General features: G+C 41.8%; 1 protein-coding gene across 5 annotated transcripts in view; it reads left to right on the top strand.

Annotated features, from left to right (window-relative positions):
* The window catches only part of PTPRE (protein tyrosine phosphatase receptor type E), a 251,991-nt gene that overhangs the window by 198,923 nt on the left and 37,251 nt on the right, over window positions 1–15,817 (top strand). For all 5 annotated transcript variants that reach the window (XM_074959153.1, XM_074959154.1, XM_074959155.1 and 2 more), the window contains 4 exons: window positions 2,913–3,076; window positions 7,497–7,632; window positions 8,100–8,249; window positions 15,680–15,773. In XM_074959153.1, coding sequence (XP_074815254.1) covers window positions 2,913–3,076; window positions 7,497–7,632; window positions 8,100–8,249; window positions 15,680–15,773 — 544 coding nt within the window. The remainder of the gene's footprint in view (window positions 1–2,912; window positions 3,077–7,496; window positions 7,633–8,099; window positions 8,250–15,679; window positions 15,774–15,817) is intronic.

Here is a 15,817-nt window from a genome sequence, read left to right as displayed (position 1 = left end):
CCACTGATCATGCCCCCCGCCCCCATTCATTATGTGTTATTTTGGAGGAACTTGGGAGTGTGTTTGCCCTCCTTTGTGCAAAAATATTTTTGAAGTTAGGGAAAGTTTTTAAATCATTAAAAATGTAAAAGATATTAAAATTATTTAGAGATGGTAGAGTTCTTATCAAACCATTCAAGACATGAAGGGCCAAGCGCAGGCAAAGCGGCGGGGGGGAGGGTTACAGCTCCCTGATTCTCTGCCAGAGCCTGGCCCCAGCACTGGTTGGGGACTGTACATCATCTGAGGATAGCTGGAGTACATTGTGTTCTGGACACCCTCCTTCGCTCTCTTGACATGCCCCGTGCACCAGGGAGTGCAGAAGGGGAAACATATAAATTGACTTCTCCATTTATGCTCCTCAGTTGCAGAGTTATGGTCAATCTTCCCTCCTTTTGCAATGCCTGATCAGGCAACACCTCCTTCTGGTCCTACACTTCTGTTTTACTAAGTTTATTTTTTAAAAAGATTCTAATTGTGTAATCTTTTTTCTTGCCAGGAATAACCTTCACTATATGCATTAAATGCTTAGCATGCATTCAGAGGGATTAAGGCCTTGTCTACACAAGAATTTTCAAGAATTCTGTCTAATTTAAGATATTTTTAAAAACTGATTTAGTTAAACTGGTGCAAAACCCTGTTTAATTTAATCAGTGTAACGTTAATATTTAGACTAGGCCTTAGAATTGCAGCAAGGATGCATCTTTTTAAATTACCATGTTAAGTAATGTTTTCTTCTTCTCCTCTTCTACCTGTTACATTCCAGTTCTCATTCTCATTGGGACTTTTTGCTTCCCAGCAAATCAAAAATGAACTGAGTGGACTATTTATGTATTTATAAAACACCTTCACTTCATCTCTGGCCATCAAACACTATTAAAAGCAACTGCAACAGACCACCAGCCGTCCCTGCAGGGGATGTGTGGAGGTCAAAATACCTTGATATTAGGTCTCAAAAAGGAGAAAAAAATTCTAGTCTCAGGCAGAGGAAAATTAGTCCTGCGGCAGCTTGTCCACAAATCCAAATAAAACAAAACAAAGGGCGGCTTCCTTCCATGTTGTCCGCAGTTGTCAGTTCCACGTCCTGGATGTTTAACAGGCAAGAACTGCCAGCTCTTCTCCCCAGATCTGACTGCTCAAGCAGTTTTTCAGAACTAGCTTCCTCCTTTCTGCCCATTGAAGGGGTTTAATCACCTTCCTGGGTCAAACAGGGAGGAGACACACACATTCCATCACAATAATATACATAACTTGCTGAACAGTATCAGCTGTGGGAGACTCTCATCCACCATTACATCATTTACCAAGCCCATAATCACCCTAAAAACCTGAGTGAAGAGGTGGTTTGGTCTTAACTGTGCCCTGAAGGCTAACGGTTAAGATTCTTGAGGGCAAGTGGGGTTTTCACTGAGGATACGCTAGCAGCGTCTGCCAGGTATTCAGCTCTAAGGACTGTGAGCAGAAGTTCCCCAGCTAATGGCAGTTGGTGTGTTGCCACATGGGTAGAGGGGCCCTTGCTCAGGTGGTCTAGAGCAGAGATTGTCTCTCTTGCATGTTTGTGCAGAACCCAGCACTTTGGGGCCCTAATCTTAATTAGGGCCTTTGGGTACTACCATAGATTTATTTATTACTACTTAGTGATAAGATAGTAGTAGTAGCCAGGACCCAAACTATAGACAGCTGAATAGAGCAGAGTCACTTGGGAAGTGCATAGGGAGACAGTGAAGCTTTCAGAAAACTGATATACGTAATATGTTCCTGGCAGCTTACACGGCTAATCAGATGGGCAGCTGCATTCAGCGCTAGTTGTAGCTTCAGAGCAGTCCCTGTATAAAGTACACTGGAGTAATCTAATCTGGAGACCATTCAGGCATGTCTAAGTGTAACATGGGCCATATGGGAGAGGCTGCTAAGACTCTTATTTAAAAAGAACTCTTGGCCAAGCAGCTGTATGAAAAAATATAGCAAAAAAAAAAAGTTATCAAATTCTTCTGGATTGGAAATAGCTGGGAGTCTAGATGGCATATGGTATTTGGTGTCTTTCACCTGTAGATTCTTATCTCCAATTTTACTGTGGAACATGTTAGTGGTGATAACATTTGGTCACCAGTTGATGGAGACTGAGTTGTCTTTATGAAACAAACTGGTGGTCTTTGTCCAGTTCAAAGTGGAAAAGGCTTCATGTAATAATTGGCGCTAATTACCAGCCTTCTTGGCAGTCTGAGAAAGAGGTCAAGGACTGAGAGAGCATGGAGACTGAATTTACTGTCTTAGCCCAAGAGGAGGTTCCTCCAGATCAGGATTGGAAAACATTGGTGGAGCTTTCATTGCCATTGCCTGTACTCCTCCTGTTCTTTGCTTAAACAGAGTACATGGGTCACTAAGGCTGTACCTTTAATAGTTAGCACTGAAAATGTAAATTAAAAATAAAAGGAGAAAAGCTAAAATATTACCTTACAGGATTCATTGTATTAGAGCAGTCCCAGCTTCATGTGGTGTAGTATCCTGAGTCTGATGATGTACCAGTATCAGATGTATATCCGCATCCTTATCTGCGTTGTTATGAAGCAGTTCATAGATACTTTGGCATCTTGCATCTCTCAATGGTATAAATCCGGAAGTTCTTACTCAGACTAACTCCAGTCAGAGTTTTTAGTCTGAGTATGGATGGAGTAAGAAGTAAATAAGGACTTCAGGATTTGGCCCATTGTTAATAGAAATTGTGAATCTTATTTCTCATGGACACCACCCTGATGCTACTCAAATTTAAATGGCAAGGATATGGGTTAGTCAGACTATGGTAACTAATCTGTTTGCAAGTCTTAATATAGGACATAAAATGTCACACTCACAGTCTGTTTGTGTGTTTCTAGCAACTTCATGATGGCTCTAAAGTTCCAAGGCTTGTAACACAGCTCCATTTTACCAGCTGGCCTGATTTTGGCGTGCCTTTCACACCCATTGGGATGCTAAAGTTTCTGAAAAAAGTCAAAACATTGAATCCTTCACATGCTGGACCAATTGTGGTTCACTGTAGGTATGTACGCACTCTAAACCATTCTGTCTTCTTGAGCTTTAACAGTTTTTAAAGTGCTTTGTGTGTGTCAAAACTATATTTCTGTCTCTTCATTGAAAATGCCATAATTTGCATAAAAGTCAGAACTTGCAATGGTATTAGGCTCCATCATAGCCAGGGAGAAGAACGAATTCAAAAATTCTGCCTTTTCTCTCATTTTAAAATTGAAACTTCAGTTTGTTGTTCCCAGAGTGATAGGCAATCTGACATCAACACATTCCCTGTCAGAAAAGCAGATTTGTAACAAATGGGTTCACTCTGCCATTGAATGCTCCTCAGAGAATACATCCCCCAGTTTTCTCACAGCAGAATTGCCGTTTGCTCTTATAGTTTGCCCACTCTGTGCTAGATATGTTGTAATGTAGACTTGTACTTGAGATCATTTGTTTAACACTATGATGTCCCCTTACTACATACTAATACACAGTGTGTTCCAATTCATGTACAAACACTTAAACCTCCTGCCAGTAAGGGGGTATTGATAAACCATTGAAAATGTGTTATAAAAATGAACAAAAATAGATCAGGTTTTGGTAGAAGTTCAAAAGAAATGTTACAACTTTTACATTCAGAACTGCTGTATTTTAGACATCAAGCAAGAAATAGTCTCTTCTCAGGAACAATATATCTAATTAAGATTAGATTAAAAAGAATAGAATAAGTGGCTTTGTGTTTTGTTTTGTTTTAAGGAAATCACTTTTTTATTTTTGGTCTGTTGATTTGTTTTCAGTTGCTCATGTTTGATATTTTTAAATATTCTCAAGAGACTTTAAAACATACTCTTCAGTGTGGGGCCGTGTGTATTCCTTTATCAGGCATCAGCCATCCTTTTGTTCATTGTTCATCAGACAAACGCCTATCTTAGTAGCTTGGTAAGAATTCCTGTTCTCTTGAGTGTATGTACATAACAAAAGTGGTTTGTTTTTTTTAAGATTTAGAAGAAAAAAGAAGATTTTAGTAATCTCTCACGATTTTCCCCTTTGAGATATCCATATTTTTTATATTCCTTTGCCCAGATGTTCTACACAGAGTAATACTAGGGACATGCTTTATTCTTCACCAGCAGGAAATTCTATTCTTAATCTAATTGACACCAAAATGCACACAAGGCACGGAGAGTAATAAAATAACTCTTCTTTAAAAAACAACAACCAAAAAACAGATATCTAAATGTAATGGTCCAAAGCGCGCCGCAATAGCACTATTATGAATCACAGTGTTTTGGACTAATTTGGTTCTTTCATACTGCTTGAAAACTGTAGACTGAAAATCATGGCATCTAATTTCCTTTGCAGTCCAGGATATGATGCCATTGAATTGTTGGAAAAAGGAAAGGGAAACTCATCCATAATGAGTAACACTGTATTTCTCCGTGGGCTTTTATAAAAACAACATACAGTGCTAAACACGAAGTGCTCGACCAGAACAAACATGATATTCAAAAAGTTTTAAGCTAAATCAGCATTTAGAGGAAATGAAGGAGAAGCAGGCAGAACAAGGAGAAGGGAGGAAAAAAAGAATGTTTCTGACAAATTATGTCATTCTTTTTTTTTAAAATGCCAGTCTCCTGATCAGGGAAGGAAGTTAAGGAGGAAGGGCTGAGAAAAAGATTTCAGAAAGAGTCCAAGAATCAGCAGGGCTTTGACACACAAGTAAATCAGAGAGGAGAAGTTGAAAGAGAGATGGCAGAGCTGAAGGAAGAGAGTGGACTAGTCTTGGGGCAGAGAGGGCAGTGAAGGAGTTAATAATATTAGAGAAAGAAGGTAGAACTGAAAATAGAGCTCACGGAGTCTGTGGAGGAGAGAGAGATCAAGGAGCAAGAGAATCAGAGAGCAGAGATTGATGGACAGGATGGAGGAAAGGCAAACTGTGAGAACTGAAAATGAACAAGCCATGTTCAGAGAGGGGGAATTCTGAGACAGGTCAGAACAAGAAAATGTCTGGTAAATTCTGAGTCAAGGAAGTAGGAGAGAGTGAGATGTGGAGGGAGCCCAAAGGTGGAGCTGAAATATTAACAGAAGGAAGTCAGAGGTAGGGGAGGTAAACGTAGTTATAAATGTGGAAGCCACTCTGTCAGTAGATAACCACTTGGTGGTAAAGGTGCAGGAGCGAAAGTAAAATTGAACTCTTACCGGTACGGGGGCTGGCTCTTCCCCCCCAAGGGGCGGGGCCTCGGGTGGAAGGGGTGGGGCTGGGGGGGGGGTCAGCATCCCCCAGCCAGCCCATCTGCACTGCCTGGCCCACGCTGCCCAGGGCTCCAGCAGCCATTTAAAGGGCTCAGGGCTCTGGTCGCTGCCGCAGTAGCAGCGGTGGCGGCTGGAGCCTCGGGCCCTTTTAAATCGCCGGCCCTGGGGCAGCTGCTCCTTTTGCCCCCCCCCCCCCCATCGGCTGCCTGGGGGGGGGCAAAAGGGGCAACAACGTTACAGTGCTGCCACAAGAAGGTAGAACTGAAAATAGAGCTCACGGAGTCTGTGGAGGAGAGAGAGATCAAGGAGCAAGAGAATCAGAGAGCAGAGATTGATGGACAGGATGGAGGAAAGGTAAACTGTGAGAACTGAAAATGAACAATCCATGTTCAGAGAGGGGGAATTCTGAGACAGGTCAGAACAAGAAAATGTCTGGTAAATTCTGAGTCAAGGAAATAGGAGAGAGTGAGATGTGGCCGGTACCGACGGCCACTTTTTACAGGTACGCCGTACCAGCCCGTACCACCTTACTTTCATCCTTGTAAAGGTGATAGGAGATGGGTGGGAGAGGAGTAGGAGCGGGAAAGAGCAAGGACCAATGAGGGGGAGAGGATCAGTGTGATGCAGCTAGGGTAATTGATGAAAAGGCAAGTAAGAAGAGGGCCTCACCAATTAGAAAATTAAATGTTGTTTGTGGAGGAATCTTTCAGACATAAGTTGGTTATGGGCACTGGTCTCTCTATTATAAGGCTAATGTGTTTTGTGACATGTCATTATCAATGAGGAGCTCAGCTTGTTTTAGTTTGTCATTTCAGCATTCCCACAAGTGGAACTTGTGATTAGTACTAAGTGAATCATTCTACTTTTATATCGTACCGTACTAAGGGATTAAGATTTTCAGGCAGCATGAATTTCTATTCAAACAAAAAAGGACACTGTGTGTGCACGCGCAAGGGTGTGTGTAAAGAATATATAATCACACATATATTTTATATAATAAAATTATATAACAGATTTTAAAATAATAAGGGATACTTATTTGAACACTGTATGTGGCATACTTCAAAATACAATAAATCAAAGAAACTCCAACCCCTTACCATATACTGTAATACTCAGGAACCAGACAACAGAAAAAAATATACATATACATGCCCACACACCATACACATGGTAATAATGATGTTCTCTCTGTTCTGTATGTCTTTGAGAAAACTTCGAGTGTTTGCAATATTCTGACATTACTTCTGTGGAAAATACTATAATTAATAGCAAAAAATATTTTCTAGTTCTCAAGAGAGCCATGGATGGTTCATAAATTCTCAAAAAATATTTTATATTCCTCATAATTCCGCATCAGTGAACAAAACATTCATTTCATGGAGTCTATATTTCTGACTTTATTTTAAAACTAATTTTTTCTTTGATGAAAGTCCGATTGAATCGGTGAGTATGTTGAGAGAAAAATACATTTACATTTTTAGAAGGTGATATTCTGACATTTTAATAGCCACAGGGTAAAATAAGCAAACAGAAGGTTAGAGAAAGTTGTTAATGCTTAACACAGGATGCCATGCCCTTTTCCTCTGGAAGAGCTGAAAATCATCTATGATTGTATCATTTGTAATAATCTTGCTCCCTCTGGTGGCAACTGGAGGACGTGTTAAAAACAATAATAATTTTGCATGGACATGTTAAAAACCTTAGCACTTAAAAAAGGTTTAACATTTGCCAACTGATGTATGACATAAAACATGTTACTTCAGTATTAGTAAACTAAAAAGATTTAATAATCAGATTTAGCATGTGTTATCCTTTACCTCAGATCTAATATCTAGATCTGGTTGAAAGATGGGAAACCTTCTGGAAAAAAATTGTACCTTTTTTCCTTTTAAAAGAAATTCAAAAATCATAATTTTTTCAACCAGCTCTGATGCTCCTCAAAAAAAGAATATGTTTTTGTGAAAGCTTTCTGAAAAAAAAACACACTTTTTTTGTCAAAAAAAAATTTGAAATTCAAAATTTTTTAACCTGTTCTACTAATATCACTATTAAAATCAAAAGTGAATTGTTACAAAATGTAACACCCAGTGTGGATTTCAGTCCAATGTAAACAAAATTTGGACCAGCTGTGGGTTACTGCAGCAATCTATCTGGACTTCATAGCTCACTTACGTGTCTCTCTTCTTTTTAAGCGCTGGCGTGGGTCGAACAGGCACATTTATAGTGATAGATGCCATACTAGATATGATGCATGCTGAACAGAGAGTTGATGTTTTTGAGTTTGTTACAAGAATCCGTAATCAGCGCCCACAGATGGTTCAGACTGATGTAAGTAAGCATAAATCTGTTGTGATCTTTTGTTCATTTATAGTGTTTGAAACAAACAATACATTTGTTTCTCAAACACTGGTGAATGTCCCAGTACTTCCTTCCGTCATTCGTCCACAGCAGGAATCACAGTGAGAGTAGGGCGAGCTGGAGGGTAACGGAGGGTGTGAGGATAGGTGGTAAGTAAGGGTTGTGACAATGCAGTCCTTTATTACTAGTTTCCGAATCAAATTCTGAGGGACCACTTCTGTGCTCTTCCCATTCATGTTCCCCTGTAGCACAGAATGTGCATGATCTAATAGGAAACCATTGTTACAGCCACAGTCTTACTCTGTTAATCAGTAAAATGGCCTAAAACATCGGCAACCACGAGAGCAAAATGTATGTGCCAGATTTTGTTAAATTGTATTTAATTGCTTTACTTTAATTACTTTATGTTTAGTGTGCTTGTCGCTTATTCATTCCAGATGCAGTATTCATTCATTTATCAAGCCTTACTTGAATACTACCTCTACGGTGACACAGAACTAGATGTGTCCTCCTTAGAAAAGCACCTTCAAGCATCGCACACCACTACACCACATCTCGTCAAAACAGGGCTAGAGGAAGAATTTAAAGTAAGTAAAGAAGAGGGCTTGCCTCAAGATTTTAGGGATCAGGCCAACAAGACAACATGGTATGTAGATAAAAGTATGGCATGTTTGAAAAACTGTCAGAACTAAGCAGCTCAGTTTCTGTTTTGTTCCATTATTGGAAAAGATGAGGGAGGCTTTTCATGTATGAACTCTCAGGAGTGAGAAAATTATAATGTGGTGATGCCCTGATCTTTAAAGTGTGGTTCTCCTCTGAAAAGTGACCTCTAAAAATGACACCTTCTTAGTCAGCAGACCTACTCCCTGTGGGTGTTGAATAATGTTTACTTCTTCTTCGAGTAGTGTCCCTATGGGTGCTCAACTGTAGGTGCGCTTGCGTCCCTGCGCTGCTGATTGGAGAACTTTGGTGGCAGTGTCCGTTCAGCTTGCACACATGCTGTTCCCCCTCATGCTCTGCCACAAGACTCACCAGCGTTGTGTGGCCAACCCCCCCTTAGTTCTTTCTCAAACGTCCCAGACTAGAGACGGAGCTGTTAGCAGTCCATTTGTCAGATCATTAACTCTATTAGAATTCAAATTTTCTTAGCCCTGGCCTACACTATGGGGGGGATCGAGCTAAGTTACGCAACTACGTGAATAACGTAGCTGAAGTCGACGTACTTACACCTACTCACCGTGGCGACGGTGAGTCAACGGCTGCCGCTCCCCCGTCGACTCTGCCTGCGCCTCTTGTGGTGGTGGAGTACAGGAGTCAACGGGAGAGCGCTCGGGGGTCGATTTATCGCATCTAGACCCGATAAATCGACCCCTGCTGGATCAATCACTGCCTGCCGATCCAGTAGGTAGTGTAGACATACCCTTAGTCTTAGATTTCAGAGTAGCAGCCATGTTAGTCTGTATTCGCAAAAAGAAAAGGAGTACTTGTGGCACCTTAGAGACAAACAAATTTATTTGAGCATAAGCTTTCGTGAGCTATAGCTCACTTCATCGGATGAAGTGAGCTGTAGCTCACGAAAGCTTATGCTCAAATACATTTATTAGTCTCTAAGGTGCCACAAGTACTCCTTTTCTTAGTCTTAGAGTTCCTCTAGTTCTTTTTCTTTCCCTAAACAAAAAAAAGAAAAGAAAAGAAAAGAAAACTTTTCTCCTTGTCTGGGAATTGCATGGGATATGCCTAGTATACCAGGTTTTAAGAGGTGCCTCTTGTGCAAAGAGGCCATCCCGGTAGCAGACAGACATTCCTGCTGCATCTGTTGCCTCGGGGAAAGCCACATTTCCCCTGCAATTTAATTTGCCAGCAAGTAAAGTCCAGATCTTTGAAGGACCGAGAATTGGGACTACACTCCTCCTCATGGAGGTAGCTCTCCAGCCATCCCCAGACCTGTGCCGGGAGTCACCCAGGCGGCATGAATCTTCCTCATAGCCCTCGATATCTCAGGACTGTGAGTTGAGGAGACAACTGTGGACCCCTTATGTAAGGCTTCAAAACAGAGCGCCATGAGTCCCCAGAGTGAGCCCCAGATTAGCTGAAAAAGATTTCTGGCACTTTTGGTATCATTGGTACCAATGGCACCAAAGCCATACAGACACGGTACCCATAGCTCATGAGGATACAGTGTGGCAGGTACTATTGATGTGCCTAAAGACCTGATGGGCACAGTACCAAAGCAATAGTATAGACAGGGAAAGGTAAGGTCAGGGACTGCATTGCCTCCAGGAAGACACTGCCAGTATGGGCATTAGCCTTGGCATTGTCAATGGCATGCCATCCAGCCTCAGAGTGCCTGGTATGGCCCAGATCACTGATCCTTTCAGTGCCATCGACCCAGCAATGACAACTGCTGTCATTAATGAGTGTGACAGCACCGCAAGAGTTCAGATATTCAAACCTTCTGGTATCTGAAATACCAGAGTCTCCCCAGCTCAGTATCAAGGCCCTGGAACAGAGTATACCTTAAACACAGGAATCTTCTCTGGTACCGGGTCAAATACTTCCATTTGCTAGTAAAGAATCGGATAGTGAACAGGAGAAGATCATCTCCCATCACTCCTCCAATGATCCTTATAGTGCCCATTACCAACCCGGGCTCGTTCAGTCATATGCTTGGTCTGTTCCTCAACCACCATGGTATGGCCAACCATGGGCCCAACCATCAGGACCCTTTCTGCCACCCCAGTGGTCCTACTGGGATCCTAGGGTGGCGAACAGACTCCATGCTTCCCGAACATCCAGCATGGCCCACCATGAGTCTTTGAAGCACTCTCCCTCAGCCATGGTATCCAGAGCCTCTGAACCTCCCAAAGAGATCATGTAGGAACAAGAGATTGGATTTGAGGTGGTCACATTACAGACCAACGTCTCTTCCTCCCCTCCAGATGAGGCAGTGATGTCTGCCAGAGATGGCGGAGAGGGCAATTTCAGGCTGTTTCAGGGTCTGGCTAACTGGGTAGCAGACACTTCGCAGATATCTCTCAAGGAGCTAAAAGACACCCACCATAAACTCCTGGACATCTTACACTCCTCCTCTTCCTCCAGAATAGCTCTCCCCATCAACCAGGCCCTTCTGGATCCAGCCAAACTTGTATGGCAAACTCTGGCATTGGTCATGCCTACCTGTAAACAGCGAAGGGTATGGAATTTTTCTTTTCCGATCCCCTCTGTAATTCAATTGGTGTGGACACAGTGAACTCCCGAGGTCATCTACACCAGGCAAAGTCGACCCTCTATGACAGGTATTGGAAACTGAGAGAAAGGCCTATTCATCCACATAATTGCAAATTATGAGGCCCTGACAGGAAAATAAGATTTTCAATTACTCCAAGCTGAAAACATTTATTGATCAGCTCCCGGAATCTCAACGGGAACAGTTTCATGCCATTGTTACCAAAGGACAACTGGTTGCCGAGACAGCACTGCAGTCAGTGCTTGATACAGCCACATAGCAGCCTTATCCATCTTCATAGCTGTCGTTATACGGCGAGCATCATGCTTGCCCTTGTCCGGCTTCCCTAAGGAAGTGAAAGCAACAGTAGAGGACCTTCAATTCGAGGTCACGGAGTTGTTTGCTGAGAAGATGGATGCATCTGGCCATACTCATAAAGATTTCAGACAACTCTGGGGTCATTAAGAATTCATACACCTGGACAAAAGAGAAAATCTATTCCTCAACCTCAACATAAATCCTGCACAGCACGCTTTCCAACTCAGTGCTTCTGTGAGCCAAAAAGGAAAAAATCCAGGTTTCTGAAGTGCAATCAGATGGGCCCTCAGTCTTCCTCCTCACAACCATCCACCTCAAAACATCTGTGTTTGGATGTCTTGGTCGGGGCACCAAGAGACCACTCCCCTCAAGAACAGCTGCAGATATCTAACCCATTGTATCCATTTGGGTGCCACCTTGCTCCGTTCAACAACTGAGAATGGATAAAATCCAATATATGGGTTCTGGAAATCATCCACAATGGGTTTTCCATCCACTTCACCTCCCTCCTCTTACCTCCCGACACCCTTTTCTGGGCCTCTTCAGGGACCCTTCTCATGAGAGTTGGCTGCAACAAGAAATAGATCACCTCCTCTGCTTAGGAGCCATAGAACGTGTACCTCAGCAGGGCAGTCAGGAATGCTTACACTCAATTCCTTCCACTGATCAGAGATACATACGCAAGAGTCATGACAGACAACACAGCGTGCATGCACTACATAAATCATTGGGGGGGTGCCAGATCACCCTCCCTCTGTGTGAAAGCGCTAAAGCTGTGGAATTGGTGCATTTCCCACAATGTTACAATATCAGCAGCCTGCCTTCCAGGAGCACAGAACACGACAGCGGACAGTGTCAGCCGCAAGTTCCCACATGACCATGAAGGGGAGATAAACCCAGCAGTACTATACGACATATTCAGACAGTGGGGGCCATAGCGACCTTCCGTCAACAAATAGGGGGATACTCAGTATTTTTACACGCAACTACAAACATATACCCTCAAGGGCATAATAAACCTTTTTTCCCAACCCACACATCCCATCCCAACATGGGACTTAAATTTAGTGGTGAGGAGCCTGACTAGGCTGCCTTTTGAACCTATGGCCACTTTTTTGCTCTCACACCTGTCAATGAAGACAGCATTTCTGGTTGCCATCATCTCAGCGAGGAGGACAGAGGAGATAGTGGCACTAATGGCACACCCCGTTATACAGTATTCTTTCGGGACCTGGTTACTCTCAGACCGCACCCATAGGTCATCTTCAAGGTGGCTCTGGTTTTTCACATGAATCAACTGACTCACCTCCTGACTTTTTACCCTAAGCCTCATTGGGATAACAGGGAGGCTATCCTACACATGTTAGATATTAGGAGGGCTCTGGCCTTTGTCCTGAACAGGACAAAGACCTTTAGGAAATCTCCTAAACTCTTCCTTTCCATTGCGGACAGATCAAAAGGTACAGCAATATCTGCAGAGAGACTCTCAAAATGGGTTTCGAACTGCCTTAAACATTGCTATGTGATCTGCAAGGTCACTCTTCCGTCTGAAATCCATACACACTCCATGTGGTCGATTTCCACCTCGGTCGCCTTCCTCAAGAATGTCCCTATTTCAGAAATCTGCAGAGTCACCACCTGAGTTGAGTGTACTTACCTTCAGAGAACACTACGACGTTTCAGGCGACTCTGCTTCCGATGGCAGCTTTGGCATTGCAGTATTATCATCTGTAACAGAAGTGACTCTGAAACTCTAGCCCTCCAAGGGGAGTGCTGCTCAGGATTCACCTACGGTGAAGCACCCATAGGGACACTACTCGAAGAAAAGAGAGGAAGTTACTCACCTTATACAGTAACAATGGTTCTTCCAGATGGGTGTCCCTATGGGTGCTCCACAACCCACCTTCCTCCCCTCTACTTTGGAGTTCTTGTCAGGGACTCTGCATTACAGAAGGAACTGAGGGGGGTTCGCCAGTGCAATGCTTGTTAGCCTCGTGGAAGAGCATGAGGAGGATAGCGCATATGAGGGCCAAATGGACACAGCTACCAAAGTTCTCTGATCAACAGGTCAGGGACACAAGTACACCTACAGCAGAGCACCCATAAAGGGACACATCTCAAAGAACCATCATTACTGCACAAGGTGAGTAACTTCCTCTTATTTTACTGAATAAAATAAGATTTTTTTCACTCTTTCCTCCTGTTAGTGCTGCAAGACCAATGTTTCACTGGGAGAGTAAGCTGGATTACATTCTACCATCTTACTCATTTACAGAATTGTTAACTCAATCCTGATTGCAGAACCTTTGTTACTGGTCATGTTGCACATGACAAGAAGAACCCAGCTAGACTTTCAGATATAATGTTGAATTTGCAGAGCTGTCAGGGAAGAAAAAACAAATATTGTTTTACTTACGAACTGAGCAGATTTGATCTGGAAGTCACTGAGAGACCATAATGGGAGAACCTCACCATACAGTTTTTACAAAGTCACTTTTAGAGTACAGTCACACTTAAAGGGCTTCGGGGAAAACTGTGTAGAATAGCTCTTCTGTGATATATGTGCAAGTGTTTATGCACTGCATATTTTTATTTTGTGTACAAGATTAAAGGATGAAAATAACATGGAGGCTGAAATTGGACCCATATATAGGATTTCTTTATTCAGGCATTTGGTCTTTTCATTACATTGACAATGACTTAAAAAAGAAAGAGATGCAGGATAGCTGGCGTGGCAGGCGCAATGCGAGGAAAAGCTTTGCATTGCTATGGAATATCTATGAGATAAGAAAAGCCCATAAGCACACTAAGCGTCCTGCTGCGCGTCAGTATTCCTCTGGCTGTTTCCTACTCTTCAATCTGTATGGCAAGGGTCATCTGCTTTCTATATGTGCACAGAACATGGTTCAGTTTTGCCTTATGGGCTGGGACAAAAGCATGCTACAGACCATATAAAGCGTACACCTCTATCATGCTTCAGGAGCTTGGTTAAAGCACCTTTTGGCTCCATCTGTTCTGCAAGATAGAATTGTGTTTAACCATCTTGGGAGACTATCAGGTTGCAACTGGTTCCCTCATGCAATGGTTGCCATAGTGCAGACAGGATCTCTGAAGGGCTGAAGAATGAAATCTGGGATGCAGTGAGTGCTTTTTGTTAGCTTGCTGTTAAAACTAGAACTTCACTGGGATTGGGACATGCTTCGAAAACAGGCTGGCAAATAACTACAGTAAGGTGTTTGAAATTCTTCTTTCACTTTTAAAATTCAAAACTAATCTCTTTAAATTAATTTAAAACAGTTTGTGATTAAACTCTGTGGCTTGAATTCCTGTTGTGCTTAACCCTCTTTTTCAAATTCCTCCTTAAAACTTATTTCTTCCAAGAGACCTATCAAAGGTATTTTCCACTTACTTGCGAAGTTCTCAGAATTTCTTTTTCTTGAGTGCGAGGACTAAAGAATGAGAGTTTTAATATGTAATTAGAGGGAAGGATTACATTGGTAACAAAAGAAGGGTTAACATTCAGTTTGGGTTTGGACCATAAAGGGAGTTATGTTTGTAAAATACTTAAGATAAACTTTGAACACAAAAGCACATAAGTACCAAGCTGTGTGAGGCAAAACTTACCATGGTCTGTTTGGTTATTGACAATAACATCTTGATTGCTAAATAAAGTACCTGGCTGCCATCACAACTATAACAATGGCTTCAGAACTGTCAGGAAATAATTATTCTCACTTATATGCAAAGATGGCACTTTTACTTCAGTGCTTAGCATTTTGAAACTACCATTTATGCAAAACTACTGAACTGTGGTTAGTGTATCTACAATTAAACAATTATATTCAATATTCTAGTCCAGTATTTTAATAAATGGCTAATTAATGGTTAGAACAGCTGCAGAAATAAAAGTGAGATTTATTATATAATCAACAGAAAACATGCAATCGAATTTTCAAAAGTGGCCAGTGATTTTGTGTGCCTCAATTTTGGGGTGCCAGATTTGAGGCACCTTGGGCCTGATTTTTCAGAAGCACGATCATCTCTAACTCCAGTTGAACTCAGTTGGAGCTTGGAGAGGTCAGTGCTTCTGAAAATCAAGGCCAAAGTGCCTCAAACTCACCATCCAAAAACAGAGGTACACAAAATTAGCCATTACTATGGAAAATTTTGAGCTTAAACTCTATTGGTTTCCTATTGAACTTCATTCATAACCTGAAATACTAATTAACTCAATAAAGTTTAGTTATATATAATTTATATTAGAAATTAAATTTTAAAGATAGGACAATGAATCATTTTATGTTAAGATAAAATCAGTCTCATTTTGGATTGATCCTTAACAAAGGCAGGTAGGAGTCCTTGGGAGCAGAGATAATGAGGAACACTTGATGACTATCAGCAAGCCACATTAGTTTATATTTCAGTTTAATCCAGCAATACATCATATCCTAACTGTTGTTTTGTTCACTGTAGAAATTAACAAATGTTCGAATAATGAAAGAAAACATGAGAACTGGCAATCTGCCAGCGAATATGAAGAAAGCCAGAGTCATCCAGATCATTCCATGTAAGACACGTTATCTTTTACGTATCTTTTATACATGCTTAGTT

Source organism: Natator depressus, chromosome 7, assembly GCF_965152275.1.
Source record: "Natator depressus isolate rNatDep1 chromosome 7, rNatDep2.hap1, whole genome shotgun sequence".
Classification (NCBI taxonomy): domain Eukaryota; kingdom Metazoa; phylum Chordata; order Testudines; family Cheloniidae; genus Natator; species Natator depressus.
This window is presented reverse-complemented; position numbering and strand designations above follow the sequence as displayed.